The sequence below is a fragment of the Andrena cerasifolii genome, chromosome 14 (assembly GCF_050908995.1).
Source record: "Andrena cerasifolii isolate SP2316 chromosome 14, iyAndCera1_principal, whole genome shotgun sequence".
NCBI classification, from domain to species: Eukaryota; Metazoa; Arthropoda; class Insecta; order Hymenoptera; family Andrenidae; genus Andrena; species Andrena cerasifolii.
Genome location: NC_135131.1, coordinates 10,547,905 through 10,564,273, shown reverse-complemented (window position 1 = coordinate 10,564,273; position 16,369 = coordinate 10,547,905). Strand labels below are relative to the sequence as shown.

The 16,369-nt window shown below is 38.2% G+C and overlaps 3 protein-coding genes and 1 long non-coding RNA gene across 7 annotated transcripts; 2 read left to right on the top strand and 2 right to left on the bottom strand.

The window, feature by feature from the left end:
• Positions 1-793: 793 nt before the first annotated feature.
• LOC143376616 (4'-phosphopantetheine phosphatase) lies at positions 794-5,166 on the top strand. The gene is made up of 13 exons (XM_076827135.1): positions 794-1,152; positions 1,414-1,693; positions 1,801-1,984; positions 2,064-2,156; positions 2,244-2,403; positions 2,474-2,661; positions 2,742-3,016; positions 3,086-3,238; positions 3,319-3,406; positions 3,497-3,701; positions 3,798-3,955; positions 4,037-4,206; positions 4,290-5,166. Exons 1-13 carry the CDS (start codon positions 1,038-1,040, stop codon positions 4,597-4,599), a joined length of 2,379 nt encoding a protein of 792 aa, XP_076683250.1. The 5' UTR covers positions 794-1,037; the 3' UTR covers positions 4,600-5,166.
• On the bottom strand, positions 4,694-6,094 carry LOC143376619 (uncharacterized). Its single transcript, XR_013087116.1, has 2 exons — positions 5,229-6,094; positions 4,694-5,180 (listed from the first exon to the last, which is right to left on the bottom strand). It is a non-coding gene; the product is annotated as an uncharacterized LOC143376619 (long non-coding RNA).
• Positions 6,095-6,382: 288 nt separating this feature from the next.
• Positions 6,383-9,800, top strand: LOC143376705 (mitochondrial intermediate peptidase). Of its 2 annotated transcripts, none has more exons than XM_076827313.1 (11): positions 6,383-6,601; positions 6,701-6,901; positions 6,979-7,241; positions 7,325-7,511; positions 7,584-7,663; positions 7,795-7,983; positions 8,069-8,210; positions 8,285-8,623; positions 8,698-8,919; positions 9,001-9,231; positions 9,307-9,800. In XM_076827313.1, the coding sequence occupies exons 1-11, from the start codon at positions 6,563-6,565 to the stop codon at positions 9,598-9,600; spliced, it is 2,187 nt and encodes a 728-aa protein (XP_076683428.1). In that variant the 5' UTR covers positions 6,383-6,562; the 3' UTR covers positions 9,601-9,800. The 2 variants fall into 2 exon arrangements, with proteins under 2 accessions (XP_076683428.1, XP_076683429.1); XM_076827314.1 differs by having other exon boundaries at positions 6,386-6,601; positions 6,706-6,901.
• A 2,033-nt stretch (positions 9,801-11,833) lies between these two features.
• Positions 11,834-16,241, bottom strand: Cul4 (cullin 4). 3 transcript variants are annotated; one of them, XM_076827311.1, is made up of 11 exons: positions 15,756-16,241; positions 14,865-15,228; positions 14,600-14,788; positions 14,357-14,503; positions 14,087-14,273; positions 13,820-14,009; positions 13,427-13,734; positions 13,103-13,333; positions 12,742-13,020; positions 12,506-12,658; positions 11,834-12,420 (listed from the first exon to the last, which is right to left on the bottom strand). In XM_076827311.1, exons 1-11 carry the CDS (start codon positions 16,057-16,059, stop codon positions 12,325-12,327), a joined length of 2,448 nt encoding a protein of 815 aa, XP_076683426.1. In that variant the 5' UTR covers positions 16,060-16,241; the 3' UTR covers positions 11,834-12,324. The 3 variants fall into 3 exon arrangements, with proteins under 3 accessions (XP_076683426.1, XP_076683425.1, XP_076683427.1); XM_076827310.1 differs by having other exon boundaries at positions 13,820-14,012; positions 15,756-16,240; XM_076827312.1 differs by having other exon boundaries at positions 13,433-13,734; positions 13,820-14,012; positions 15,756-16,240.
• Between the last annotated feature and the right edge of the window lie 128 nt (positions 16,242-16,369).

Below are 16,369 nucleotides of genomic sequence, written 5' to 3'. Positions count from 1 at the left end.
CGTATGCTTTTGCATATGTTTAAGTAGTTCTTTTCTAATTAATACAATTTTTGTATATAATATATACATATATATTAATGAATTGTAAATACAATTTGATTTTAATTGTAAATATACCGTAAATTATTGTATGATGTTTTAGAAACGCCCAGGTATATGTAATTCCATTTGCATTAACGTTTCACGGCTCTACGAATCACTGTGCATCTTTCTTTGATACGATGCCAAGTATTTGATTCACCTTTTCTAAATCTTTGTATTTAATTGTTATGGTATACAGTGATATACAGCGAATAATACATTATATAATATTTTCTACACTTATACGATGCATATATAATTATCGCGTCACCAGACGGATCTTTGTAATTGGTGTTGATAGTGTAATACGAACATGTTTTTCAAAATTGATACACACATTTAATTGTACGGCAATGCTACATTTTCTCAAATAAATACTGTATGTACGGCAAATAATGAACAATGATTAATTCCCAACTAGAATAACTTCCAAAATGTAAATCACGTTAACTCTTAAAAAATCCCCTCCAAAGTTCGAGAAAGTTGAAAGAACAGTGCGTGCAGCGCCTACAAAATAATTCCTCGTACCCTATACCTTCAAATTTCCGAGAACAATCGAGGAGCTCGTTAAATAACAGTAAATTATGTAAAATAATGATAATGTTTTTGCTTGCAGAGACAACGAAGCCTTACTATTCACGCGGCCTTGTAGAAATCAAACTTTTAGCGCCGCGTATATCGAACAGCGCCACTGTCTTCCCGATGTTAAATGGCCATTTTTAAATCAACGTAGATAAAGTTTTGTGTAAATAATCGAGGTAATTTATGCGCGTTCATGCACGCCCTACAGGCGAGAGAATTTCTTTCGATATACGGGTACGACATTGTCGGCCAAATGTTTGATGAATGATAAAATTACCGCTTTATCGTGATGTAGTCGTTATTCCGTCTGCTAGGACGTGATAGCACCAACACGATCCGACAGGAGTATAGTATCGAGTGAGACTCGGTGGAAGATGGAAACGGCAGAAATTGACGACGAACGGACTCATTCGCATTCGATTAAATTGCCAGCGGCGGTCGAGGTATTCGCGAATTTAAAGAATGCCCAGAAATTCGCAATCGACATCGGTATGTATTTCATCCCACTGACATCAGGATACTCCTAATAAGCCAATTATTCTACCAGCACTCGTCAAACTTCTGTATCATATCGGAATCTAAATCCTTCCAGTTCTGCTGGATGCACCCGAGAAGATTTATATCGGGCAGCTGCTCCCTATTCTTCATCGTCGATTCTCGAACAATTTGCTTAGCTCCCAGAGCTCGTTCATATTTATTTATGTAAAGTGTAGCGTTTCTCTGAATGCTTTGTCCTTTCTTTAATTGCAGGCTTATCGTTAACGAAGATAGCTTATTATTCAACCGTTAGCTATCGTAAAGCGTTGTACGAGGATGCAGGCTTAGGGAATACCGGGGAACGAGCATATAAAATACACGAAGGCAATAGATTGCACTTTGTTAAGTTTGAAACAAGATATATTAAAGACTGTTTGGATTTTGTGAAAGAGAATTTAGTGAACGTTGAGAGGTTTCAGGGTAAAAGCATTAAAGTTACTGGCGGAGGGGCATATAAATATACTCCTTTATTGCAAGAGAAGCTCGGCTTAATGTAAGTTCTAAGATCTACGAATAATGCAACAGCTTCACCGTACTGATTTGTGGTCTTTACTTGGACACGCAGATAAAAATAATCAATATGTTGATTAACTGTTTCAGAGTTGATAAGAAAGATGAAATAGCTTGTTTGATAGAAGGCTGCAATTTTTTACTGAAAAATATATCGTGCGAAGTATTTGAATTCGAGCGGCATGGAAACCCTGAATATAAATTTCAGAAGGCTGGTCCTAATATATTTCCGTACATGTTGGTGAACATTGGCAGTGGCGTTAGTATTATGAAAGTAAGTGAAAGGCGCACAGACGAGAGAACTTATGAAAAATAGTCTGATGTTTTTTAAAAGTTTATACTATGTGTCTTAGGTAGAGTCTGACAATATATACGAAAGAGTCGGCGGTACAGCTACGGGAGGAGGAACATTCTGGGGATTAGGTTCCTTGCTTACGAAAAGGAAGGTATTAATTTCAATCTGGCGTTCTTATAAGAGATTAACAATTAATGTATCACTGATTATAATCAAACAATTAAACACGCGTTGCTAGGGCTTTGACGAATTGCTGCAACTTGCAGAACGAGGGGATCATCGTAACGTCGATATGTTAGTGAAAGACATTTACGGAGGGGATTATGCTACTCAAGGATTACCGGGAGAGCTTATCGCGTCGTCATTCGGCAAGGCTGTGAGCTGGAGCAACAATGAAAGTAAGAAAACTTATAATCTATCAGGCAATTCGATTGTAACATAAAATAACGCATTTCGATTATATTTCAGGGCAACAGTTTTCCGAAGCAGATCTTGCGAGAAGTCTTTTATTCACGATAAGTAATGATATCGGACAAATAGCCAGTTTATACGCAACTGTGCATAAAATGGATAAAATCTACTTCGGTGGTTATTTCCTTCGTAACCATCCTCTGTCGATGCACACTATTTCGTATTCTATCAAATATTGGTCACACGTTAGTCCCAAAAATTCTTCACTTCTCCGATGATAATTACCGTATACATGTTTTATCGCTGTGTTTCATTTTTTATCCAGGGTAAGGTAAAGCCTCTTTTCCTTCGCCACGAGGGTTACCTTGGAGCAATCGGAGCATTTTTATACGACGCTGAACAGCCAAACGAGCATAGCTGGTTGGAAAATTACGCAGGATCCTCGGGATTTAAAGAGTCGATATCTACCAATCTCGGAATCGAAGTTGATCAATTGGAAATCGATCAAGCAGAAAATGCTGTCACCTTTTGCCCACTTTTGAAAGACCCGGCTTCCTATAATCCCGATACAACAGATCTTGCGGAAGACAAAGAAGCTAGGTAAGCTTCAATTACTATTTTCACGCGCAAAGGCATAAATTCTCACTGCACAAAATGATATATTTTTAGAGACTATTGGCTTCAATGTTTCGAAGAGTCAGTGGACAAATTTGTTGCAAGAGCTATCCATAGTCAACCTCACAGTCCGACTGCTAAGGATAGAGCAACAAAACTGAAGGAGAAATATATTAATAGGCTACATTATCTGCATCTCCAACCATTGTAAGCTCTGATCATTAACAAATGTCTAATATTTTATAAAGACATATTAGGATGTAATGTTAAATTCTGTTGTATCGTAGCGCTTATGGAGCGCTGACTGTGAGAGTGTTACTGGACACCATCGAGCATTGTATGAAGGAATTTGACTTTCCTGATCCCTTCTTGCATGTAAGTGTTGCTTGGACAGTTGAAATTTACCAAACGGCTGCAAGCACTTTCATACCTATCTGACTAGTCCCTCAAAATTCTGCCACTTAGCAAAAGAAAAAGGAGAATGAAGAAGCGCTGAAGCATTTGAAGGATCGCATAACCGTTCTGGACAAATTGAAAGGCGCGGAGAAGATAGAAGCTTTGATACTGGGAGTTCTAAGCGGTAATATGTTTGACTGGGGTGCGAAAGCTGTTGCGACGTTGATGGAGACAACGGACTTTGGTTTCGCAGAAGCTGAGGCAAAAATACCGGGTAACAAACGCCTTAAACAGAATATCCTCATCTACAGTTAATGTATCGCAGTACGTAGTATCGTCAAGGTTAATACATTAATTTCCCAAAACTTAGGTAGACCTTGGTTGCAAGACAATTTGGACGATTGGATACAAAGACTGCAAACTGGACCAGCTCACAAGTGTGCAGCCATTTTCGTTGACAATAGTGGAGTGGATATAGTACTGGGGATTTTACCGTTCGCGCGAGATCTGTTGCAGCGAGGGACGAAAGTTAGTTGTAACAGCAGTAATTATAGCGCTAGTAATGCTGATTTACGCACAGTAGATTAATCGAGCTAATAACCGTTTTAGGTAATTCTGTGCGCCAATTCTATGCCGGCTTTGAACGATGTGACGTATCCAGAGTTAGTTGTAACATTGCAGGATGCAGCAAAATTATGCAGAGTACTTAGGCACGCTCTGAAAGAAAATCGATTAATTGCCATGGAAACGGCTCAAGCAGGTCCCTGTCTCGATTTAAGGTGATTATGACGTTCGAGGGAAATAATTCTTTCAAGTATCGTCTATATTCTATTCTAACAAATCGAAATTGTTTATTCAACAGCCGCCTGAATCTAGATTTATGCCTCGCGATGGTGAAACATAACGTGGATCTTATCGTGCTCGAGGGAATGGGCAGAACGCTTCACACCAACCTCTACGCGAAGATGACTTGCGAGTGTTTAAAGCTAGCCGTTATCAAGAACCGATGGCTGGCGCTGCGATTAGGCGGCGATATGTACGCCGTGGTATGTAAATATGAACAACCGCCGCCGAAAACGAAAATTTACGATATAGAGATGAAGGCGAAGGATTGCCCGTCGCAGTGCATGGAGGCGGTGACAGAGCTTTGCACGTGTGACGTAAAAGAATAATCGACCAAGATACGACTAATCAAAATTTTAACTCAATTTGGAAATTTCCTTTAACTACGTTTTAATATTTCATATGACGACATATGAGGAATACTTTTTATAAAATCTATTGTTATTCGTTTCGAACGATGCAGTCACTATGAGAGTTAAGGATGTTGCAGTTTGTAAATATCATGGGATTAACCGTGTTCCGTGATTCGACCTACACTTGTTACTTAAGTATAAAAAGACCTTAGAGTTGACTGAAACCATTGAGAAGTAGCGACTGGCACTTAGTCGAAGATAATAAATTTATTTTCTCTGTAAGCTAACGAGATGTTACCGTAAATTAAAGTTAAAAGTCATCGGAGACTGATGGTAACCGTTACAAACATGTATCATATAATACTGTACAGTAAATCCTCTGTGATAACGTAGTATTCGAGAAAGAAGTTGCTTATTCGTGTAAATTAAACTTTGAAACAACACAAGAGTATGACGTGTACAAAATTAAAGATACTTTTTGTATAGGGCTGTGTTGCTTCACATTGGACCACGGAAGGGGAATACACTTCTCTCTCTCTCTCTCTCTCTCTCTCTCTCTCTCTCTCTCTCTCTCTCTCTCTCTGTCTGTCTGTCTCTCTCTCTACAATAAATTCCATCAACCTTTACATAATCTCTTTTACTATAAAGCCTCAACAAATACAGACTGACCATGTGAAATTATTCAAAGAACTGTCTACCCTAACGTGAAAGACCTTATACTGTTAAGAGAATTTGTGATTGTATTGACTTTGTTTAAAGGAAGAGAGTATAAGGAATTTCTCTAAACATTTTATAGAGGAGCGAACCAAATAAAACAAAGGTGATAAAGTATGGGGTTAAAATGTCAAATTAAATTGCACAGTGTTAATGGAACGGAAATGTTTGTTAAGACTTGAAACGAATTAGTGTTATGGCTGGCGTGATGCTTGAAATAGAGATTTCCATGCGAGCGAAGATAATGGTTTGTCAATACTCAATCTGAACACATGTATATGTGACATTTGACTTGCTTTGTAATGTGTAAATAAAACACGACTACAGTATTTTATGACTTAAGGGATTAGGCCACCTTGGACGGAACAAAATTGCAGTCATTTTCGGTATTTTTTTTTTAGGAAGATAATGAAATTAACAGAAAATTTAATATGAAGCCTGTTATTGTACAACTCCCGCCGGAAAAATCATATTTTTTTCTACAAAATGGCGGTGGTAGAGCCGTAATACGCAAGATCTTGAGGAGTGACGTTTAACACGTTGGTCAATCTCACGGCTATACCGTTTGACCTAGTACAAAAAACCAAAAAGTTTTATTTTCTACATGCCTAAATCTAGAGAAGTACGTATCGGTTTTGCGATATCTTGAACATATTCATTGCAATTGACATTTTTATAAAAAAAAATGCACTTTTTCTCCCCATGTTAACCATTTCGAGACAAATGAATGTTTCTGGATTTCCATACGTACTTCTCTAGTTTTAAAAAAAAATTTCTTTACGTTTTAGTGCATTTTTATTTATTTTTAGGTTGTGTAAAACAGCATAATCTTTCACTCTATATATGTAGTAGCACTTCCTTGCGTTGTACATTCATGTTCCTGGGAGCTGAAGAGTAGCAGGTGCACATAAGTTAGTGGCAAGCCGCCTATCTCTGTCCTCGTCGCACATTATATACCTTTCTTTCTCGCACAGCTCGTGCCACCTCCGCTAGTATTATAAGTTCCTGTTAACATCGTCGAATTTCCTGGTCCAAATGTCTCTGGCGCTTTAGTTCGCACATCCGGCCGCCAGGTGGTTCGAACGTTTTGCGGTCGGTAAATGAAACAACTGTTCAAATCGGCTTTAAGAACAATAAATAAACAATTTTGTTACTGAAAATGGCTGCGGAGTAACTAACAGAGATTCCAGAAGGGACTTGGGACCTCAGATTGTTAGTAAATTGGATGACGAGAACTTTTACTACAAATAATCCCAGCGAAAAGGTAAGTTGAATGGAAATAATTATGTGGTATTATTCATGCATTCGTTATAAATGAACTTTGTGTGTAATCCCAATGCACCAAATAGATTTCTGTTGTTAGTTTAGATTTGTGAATGAACGTGAGTGTTCCTCCAAGTGCAATCGCTCTATCACTGTATTCACAATGATACAAATACTAAAGAAGCAAGCTGTAAGGGAATTTAAGAAGCAGAGGAGCGTTAATACATGGTCTTCCCTCGCAACGGCATTCAACTCTATCGCAAAAGAGAAATACGACTTTAACCTGTTAGGGAAGGAAACTGTGAGTTGTCTACGCCACCGCGTTATTTGTGGTTGCCTCGAGTTCGGTGGCATTACTCCGATTGAAATCTGTTGCAGGGTCTGTTCAATATACCAGAATTGAAAACTCCGGAGGGTTTCAATATATTAAGAAACCAGGCGATGTCTCAGACAGACGCACTCATAGCAGAGGCGACCAGTGGAAACAGGAAACGCAACATGGTAGAGATATTCGACGATATGTCTGATACTTTATGCAAAGTCGCAGATCTAGCGGAGTTTGTTAGAATCGCTCATCCAGATAAAGAGTTCGTTCAGGCCGCAGAGGATGCTTGTATATTTATCAGCGGTATAGTAGAAAAGTAAATGTCTTTTATTGTAAGGCGGAGAGATGAGGAAATTGATACATTTATGCTTAGCGTCTGTTATTTGGAAATCTTCTCAGGTTGAACACTCACAGTGAGTTATATAACTCACTGCGGAATGTGGTTAACAATGGAGACATTCAGGAAACATCTATCGTAGACGATCACGTCGCAAAATTGTTCCTCTTCGACTTTGAACAATGCGGTATACACTTACCAGAGTCTAAAAGGGAGAACGTTGTGCAGCTCAATGATTACATATTACAGGTATGTAATTAATCTTCATATATCCGTTCAGAGAAATATGACTGTATTTAAATATTACAATTTTTATAAAAGGTAGGTCAAAAGTTCATGGCAGGTGCTGGTAATCCACGAGCGATAGATGCCAGTATTCTTCCACCCGGCGTAAGGGAACAGTAAGTATTACGGCTGAATGATCCTCGGTGTAGCATATTTCTCAAGCTATCCTTATTCTCTCGTAAAGAAAGTTTGGGAGGTGCTGGAGGAAGCTACTAGATCTTTGAACTCTGTTAAATAAATTTCACAGTTTTACAATGAAGGATAATCAGATAATAGTACAGGGGCTTTATGTAGATTCTTCCAATAATCTGGTTCGAGAAGCAGCATATCGTGTGTTTTTATATCCCGACAAAAAACAGGAATACCTCCTGCACGAACTCTTAAACTCTAGACACGATTTGGCCAAGCTGTGTGGATTCCCATCGTATGCAGATCGGTGAATATTATACATTAATTAACGAATCGTAATTGAGAACTTGTATTGCCTGTACCTACACGAGTGAACGGTAAATAACTTTTAGGGCCGTGAAGGGAAGTACAGTACAAACGCCTGAAGTAATATACGAGTTTCTTAACATTTTAAATGCCGATTTGAAACTCAAAGCAGCTCATGATTTCAAAGAGATGCAGAAGATGAAAGACGCAGAGTCGGTCACCGAACAGGTTCGATGAACTTACCGAATCGCGGTTTTTAAATTTTAGAGTATATTCCACCAACTTTTACTTTTCTTGTTCAGAGCATAATGCCATGGGATACTGCTTATTTCACTGCGAAGGCGAGAAAGTCTTGGCTGAATATCAGCATCAGTGAATTCACTCCGTACTTTTCACTCGGTACCTGTATGGACGGCATAAACACTTTGACACAAGCACTGTACGGCATTCGACTGGAACCCACGTCAGTTTTATCAGGCGAAGTTTGGTCAAGTAATATCCATAAAATTGCTGTCATAGACGAGAGCGAGGAAGCTCTGGGTTACATATACTGCGACTTCTTCGAGAGAAAAGGGAAACCTAATCAAGACTGCCATTTTACTATTAGAGGCGGGAGACAATTGCCTAACGGATCGTACCAAGTATTAAATACTTCTAATCGTCAATATTAATTCGAAGGAATTCTATAGATGCTTTTATAAATATTCCTTTCCAGATTCCTATAGCAGTGTTAATGCTATCGTTACCACCACCGAAGTGGTCCAATCCGTGTTTATTGAGCCCCGCATCGGTGGAGAACTTATTCCACGAAATGGGCCATGCGTTACACTCTATGCTAGGTAGAACAAAATACCAACACGTAACTGGAACCAGATGCAGTACAGATTTCGCCGAGGTTCCGAGCATATTAATGGAATATTTCGCGAGCGACCCGAGAGTGAGTTACAGTTACAATCGCAATAACAATAATTCCACTATAGACTTCACGATTTTGTGAAAGCTTAATGTGTATCACCAGGTCGTCTCCACATTCGCAAAACATTTCCAAACGTTGGAACAAATACCGAGCGCTTTATTGGAAAAATTGCACGCCTCAAAGAACGTGTTCTGCGCTTCTGAGTTACAAAATCAAGTATGCTACAGTATGTTGGATCAAGTTTATCACAGTGGAAAGCTGGAGAAGTCGTCGACTGACATTCTAAGGGAGATACAAGGGAAATATTACGGACTCCCTTACGTTGAAAATACTGTATGTCTTTCTCGACTCTTGTAACGAAATAATTTTATACAGTGGAAGCAACTATCGCTTGATTGTTGTTCACAGGCGTGGCAGTTAAGATTTTCTCATCTAGTCGGATACGGTGCAAAGTATTACTCGTACTTAATTTCCCGAGCAATTGCTTCTTGGATATGGCACACTTACTTCCAAGCGGATCCGTTCGATCGAACCGCGGGCGATCGATACCGAAAAGAATGTTTAGCGCACGGAGGTGGTAAGCCATCTTCTAAATTAGTATCCGATTTTCTGCATAAGGAAGCCAATGCCAGTAACTTCGCAAAATCTTTGCTCAACGAAATTGACATACGAACCGAGCAAATACAAAAGCTGGTACGGTAAAAACAAACTGCCCGATGGCAATGTCCAAAGTAGCAACCCTCTTTGTATTACGAAACGTAAATAAAATATTTTTATAGACCGAAATATTGTACGGGCGGCAATATTTCAATCTTAACTACAAGAATTAATACTATCATAATCGGTTGAGCACTTTGTAAATAAAATGTAAATAATTCTAATACATTACGAACGAAAGATAATTTGCGGTGTTTTTTATTTTATTACAAGTACGAAAATGTCACCCTATTTACAATCTTGATAGATTCACGACCGATCGCACGGAAATAAAGTTCTTAGTGTAATACAGGCGAAACACAGTATAAGGTAATTTCTATTATTTAGCTTTATTTCTTAAAGTGATCCGCTCTTCTATTCTAAATGGCAAAATACGTCTATTGCTTCGTTTTTACAAAAATGAGGTGAAGTACCAAAACTGTAACGTGGCAGTACTACTATGGTTCCTTATTTTATATTTCATTTAAAAGACGTTCCAACACAAGTTCACGGTGTACCGCATTTAAAATGGCTTTAATTCGTATTAAAACTTTCCGACAGGGCTGCCATTAAAATCGGCTAATGGTTCGTTATTAACAGCATGTGTCCTTGCGTTTATACAAAATTGCGTTAATAAGCTACTTTATAATTACACTGACATAAAACGACTAAATAAGCCACTGGACGATCCGCTTCCACATCTTGTCGATAGTATTAATAATACATACATATTCTTTAACAACAATCGATTCCTACGTTAGCGCGATCCTCTGTCTATCTTCTTCCTGGAAAATCTTCAATTCTCTCACACGTCTCGCGGGATACAGCTCGATATCTTGCATTCGCAAACACGCACTGGACATTTTTTTTACAATAGTTTCTTGTGTTCGTTTCGAGATTACACTAAAAGCGATGATAAGAAATCGCACATCTGAATCTAATATATAATTACAGTGATTTAAGGTTTATATTCATTTCAGTATTGGATCGTTACTCTTCTGACTCTCACTTTGCACAGCATGTATACGAGCTATAAATTGTTTTCCTTCTTTTTAACAAGCATTTGTAAAGTAACCTTGTAATACAGAGTCACTTAAAAAATGTTGCAAGAAAGTTCCGTAATAATAAAGTGTATATTGAAAGGTATAAACATGTTGCTGTAAATAGTACTTTCATAGAATGCAATTCCACTACACACTGTGTATCGTCCGAGATAATATTACGCTAGGAGAGAAATGTCTATAATTGGAATTGCAATTGCAGCAGTGCAGTTACTGCAAAGACTGATAAGACTTTCTAACTAAAAGTAGAATCTTTAGAAGCTGTATAAAATTTACTAATTAACTTTAACATTCCACAATATATCATGCAAAGCAAAATGACAACTCGCCGAAGTTAGTTTTTCTATCACATACATTTTAATTTGTATATAAAGATATACAAGATACACATGAATTCTAATAAACTTGCACCCTTGACAAGCTACAGTTCACTCAAAGAATATGCATGATGTAATTAAATAAGTATGATATTATTTATATTCATGCTTAATCTTAAAGCTGTAACGTTGCAGTGAAAATCGTAAAGCTAGTGACAGAGTATTTTTATTGTATAATATGAAACACTTCTATCGTACTTTTTAATATATAATTGTATTATATAATATCGAAAGAAAGAAATGCTACGCAGTTTGTTCCAAAGAAAGGCGACGAAACGATTCGCAACGATGTCCATTTGTACATTAAACCGCAGCTGGCGATGCCGAGGTTCCGCTACAGTTAAAACAGTTCGTTAAAGTGACCGTACAGTGCTTGAGAAGTGCTTCATATTATCTTTAAATGTATTATAAATTTACATGTATTACTTTGCAATTGTTTCGGCAAAGATGGATACCATTTGTACAATTATACATATTATTCTTATTTATAAACTCTGTATTATAAGGTAATGTACAAAAATTTGTTACAGAAATACATAATACTATGTTTTCAATAAGATTTCTCCGAACTTTGTAGCTTTTGTCCTTTTAGTATGCACATATTGTTCCTCTGCCTTTTCAGCAATATTCTGTTTCCAACTTCTGCAATGAACAAAATATTTCCCATGTATCAGAATGTTATTTTAAATACAACAAACCTTTGTTTCGTAACATGTTCTCCCATTGTTCAAAATGATTCCAGCGACCACTAGTGTTCAATGTTCACGGTACACTATTTTTATATTTGCCATAAATAATGCATTCTTGTTCACTTTCAGTTAAACGATACATTGCATTTTTATTCTTAGAATATTCTTATTACATTTTATTCTCCTTAAATCTTTAATATGCTGTGAAAAACTGTTCCACTTAAAAGACTGTTGATATATTTTAAATGCTCTATCGTCGAAGACATTCTGCACCTGGTCCTTTTTAGCGAAATCCAGAAACACAAGAATAACAACAGTAAAGCACTGTTTAAAAGAGATCTTAATTACAGTCCAATGTCCATTACGCACTACAAAAATCAAAACAACGAGCTCCAGTCTAATTATTTTCCATTATTCTTTTTCCCCTTTTTAGTAACTGACCGCAGGCTGTAACATGCTGACAGTCAATCAGTTACAAGCTCCGTGCTTCTCTTCTTTAATATGTCACATTCACAGTAGGCAAACACCAGAAACGAATTGGTTCCCCTTGCTACAAAACGTAGCATAGATCCAGTCTGAAATGACTTTGGCATTTGGTTCAGGTTACGCAACATAGTTGTACTCGTTCGCATTATCTTTATCTCGCTCCATGTAGTCCCTATCTATAAGAGATTCAATTCGCTTCTTCAAATCAGCAGGCTGAAAGGAAACATTCGCGCGTTATTACACCATCGCATAATTACGATTCCGTTAAAGAAATACATGCTTCCGATCGACAACGTACTTTTACAGGAAACTTCAATTGATTATACAGCTCGCTAATCAATAGGTTGTGCGTCAGCGTTTTCCTCATTTTCATAATTCTGACAATAGCTGCGTCGATCTGATACTGCCTGTCCTGATAGACTCTCTCCTCTGTAGCTTTCTGCTCTTCATTCTGAAAGAGGAACGACAAATCATATTGCAGAGCTCTTTCGAACATAAATTAGAACACTGCTATTCAAAGGGACAGAATCTTACCGTTTCTTTCATCTGTATCTGGTTTATCTTAATTCTGAATAATTTGTTTGTGAAGTCTCCGTTAAATACAAATCTATCATTATCTGCCACGTCCCTTCCTCTTGGGTTCTTCTGTAATACTCTAGCTTTTCCACAAGCTAGAGATTGCAAAGTTCTCCTAAGCTCGCCGTCTTCTATATTTGTCGCAGCTTTTATATCTTCCAGAGATAAATTGTCAGAGTCGTTGAAGAGAATCAATACCAATGCTTGAAACAGAGAGACCTGAAGCTCTTTGTTGCCCTGTTTTCGATTTTAAGCAATACGATGAATCGTCAGACTTTTCCATAAACGCGCGTCTAATTATAGTAAATATAAAATCTACCTGATTGAACCAGGCTTTTAAGACACAGTGCCCTAGAGTGGGTTGCCATTGCAATTTCCTACCACTATGTTTTCCCAAATAGAATTTATTAAATACATCTTGATACTGAACCATTTCGGGTGGTAATGTTACTTCCATCACAGGATATGTTGGCCAGTAACCCATCGTAAGTATCGAAACAGTTAAATCCAAATTACTAGCAGACAATTCGCTTTGTAAATTCCCTGCATACTAATTCGGAAAGAAAAGAATTTTACATTTGGATAAACGAAGTGTGTTTAAATCATAATTTTGCGCGTGTTCAGCACTGAACACAATACTTACACTTACCTGCTTAAAAGCAATGTTAATATCTTTACTGAGTTCCATATCTTTGAACATTCCTTCCAATTTACTAGTGAAACCGCCTCCGCATTCTTGCTTTAACTTGGATAACATAGATTTCTCGGCATCAACGGAAGCCGATTTGCCCACTAACAAACGTTTGGCCAAGTCTTTTTTATAAAAAGCTTCAAACACATCTTTCCCGTGGATAAATCTAAACAGTACCATAATTTTATCTAATAATCTCTCTAATTCCTCTTCCGTCGCTTCCTTGTTACCTGCCCGCAACTTGCAATCGACAAACTTTGCTGTAATTATAAAAATACGCGTTAGTTCACTTTTATCACGAACAATAAGGATGGCGTTGTACTGATACGACTATATTAATGTTACCTATTAATTCAGCCGGCTTATTTGCTCGTTGATTAATAAAAGCTTCGAAAGCTTCTTTCAAACTATTTGAAAATTTCTCATTCTTGTGAAAACATATATTAACTATATTGTCCATTTTGTCTTTGAAATCTAGAAGCTCCTGAACCATAGTTTTATCTTTCTCTGGATCTATGACTATGGTTTTACCTTTCTTCTATAAAAACACAACAGAAGATGTAACTACCATTCGGTTATGGATCAAAGAGATGATTAAGCGATAGAACCCACCTTTATATAAGAATTGAAATTCAAACAAAGTTCTACAAGGCCATTTTTCACACGACTATACAAATTATAAAGTAAAGATAAATCACTAATTCTATTTTCATCCAATAAACCACTCAATCCTTTCTGTAAAATGCTGGTAATGTGCTCTGACAACAATTGTTTCTCCACTGTATGAATTAGCGACCATCTATAACATTAAATTGGCATTACATAACATGGAATATGTCTACCCCGATGATGTATATAAAGAATTGTGAATATAGCAGTTACTTTGTAGATGCATCAAGGTAGTGCAACAAACGTTCATTTTCTTCCTGGAGCCGTTTATCCACGTGTGCTAAGTACTCGGGAACATCGTGTTCGTTCATCAATCGTTGGCCCTCAGCGGCGTACAATCTTTCTGTGGCGACCAGAAACCTATAAAAATAAGAATTCATTGGCATAGGAACGGAAGCGTAAAAACGGAGTATTTTAACATGCACTGATATATGGGACCTTTAAAAGAATTCGTACTTGGTTTCAAAGGCATCTTGATAAATTTGCAAATCTGATAACATTCGTAATAATGATTTAAGAAGTGTTCTGTCTACTGTATCACCTTGACGCTCTTTTTCTATGAGCATAAGCAGTCCTTCCACTGTGCGTGTCTGAACTAAATTGTTTAGAACGATATACACTCTAAACAAATGTAATCCCATGTCCCTGAAATTACGCAGAAAGTGAGCGACGAGGGAATACCGGCGAATTCAAAATATACAGATAGCATCGAAGCGCTTACCAAATGGATAAAATGCTCGGATTTTGTAATACATATGTTCTATCCAGGTATAGAAAAATACTCCTAATCATAATCATTTGTCTACAATGGGATTGCCAGCATTCGTTCATTTTCTTTAGGAATATATGCCTGTCCATGGATTCCGCTAAGAACTGTTCTATGTTAGCTTGAACATGGGCCTCCGTTAGCCTCGACAGTTTTGTGTACAACGTAGATGCCATTTTATGATTACACATATTCTCGACCGCCTGATAAAGTTCTTCTAACGAATAACGAATACTCTTGCTGGTCTGTATCGCGATCACAGCTTCCTGCAACTTCTCCCATGTCTGCTCTTGATAATTCTCTGGCAGTTTTGGCTTATCTATAGAAAATTGGTGATACATGAATACCTATGCGTCGCATACTCGCGATACATAAACCGTACATTCTAAGAAATCTCTGCGAAAGTTAAAACTACTACCACGCTATCGTTACTGGAACAAGTAACTCGTCTTTATTTCTCATTACTCATTCGATAAGATTAAAGGTACAACTACGCGAGCTGACATCTGCGATTGATTGCACAGTAGGCATAAATACGAGGCTTCTGGAAAGCATATAAAGAGGAAAGATAAATATAATGCGTCTTAAAGACGTTTTTCCATTCTCAGCTCCCTTTAGCGTCAGGTTAGGTTATGTGAATTTCGTATTATTAATCGCGGTAAGAAATCGACCTTGGCTGACTAACACGAGGCAATAGAGCACCACGAAACTCGTGGATTCGTGTTATAAAAGGAATGTCGCAATCCTTGAAGGCACATTGCCAGCCATAAATTGCATACACCGTGAATCTTAGCGAGTCAGCGCCAGCTGACTTTAGAGGTTAGGTAGTCCCATGGTTTGGCTTACTTTTGAAGTTTTTGATGACGAGCTTTCTGGCGGTGCCTGGCTTCGTATTGGCCAAACTTGGTGAAATCTTGTTGACACCGTTCGTATTCCCGACGGTCAACGCCGAGAAATTGGCCCTCTTCTGGGTATCGGTCGTTGCCGCGGCCGTATCCGTCATGTTTTCGATCTCGTTGATCCCCGTGACCGCAACGGCGGACAGCTTGCTGCGCTTTGCAGCACCCAAGTTTACCACCGCTGCGTGATCAGCGGCCGTCCTCTTCACCTGCGCTGCGCTCACAATCTGAATCCCTCCGAGCCTAGACATATGCGTGCATCACTCCGCCGCCGGCTCTCAGCGCACGGAAAACACAGTTTTCCACTCAGAGAATATCCGAAAAATTCTCCCTCTCCGATTCTACCTTTGTCCCTGTGTGGTCGACAAGCGGAAAAAAGTTATTTATCTCCGGGGCCCTGCTCGCGTCGAGACTCGCGAACAATTGGCAATCTGCGCACATGCGCCGTGCGCCCACCCGACGCGCTCCGCGTGCTTACGGCGCGCAACTTTAACCGTTATTCCCTCTACACGATCTTCCCCCACATTTCGCATTTAAATTTTTTTTAAAGCTTTTAACTAA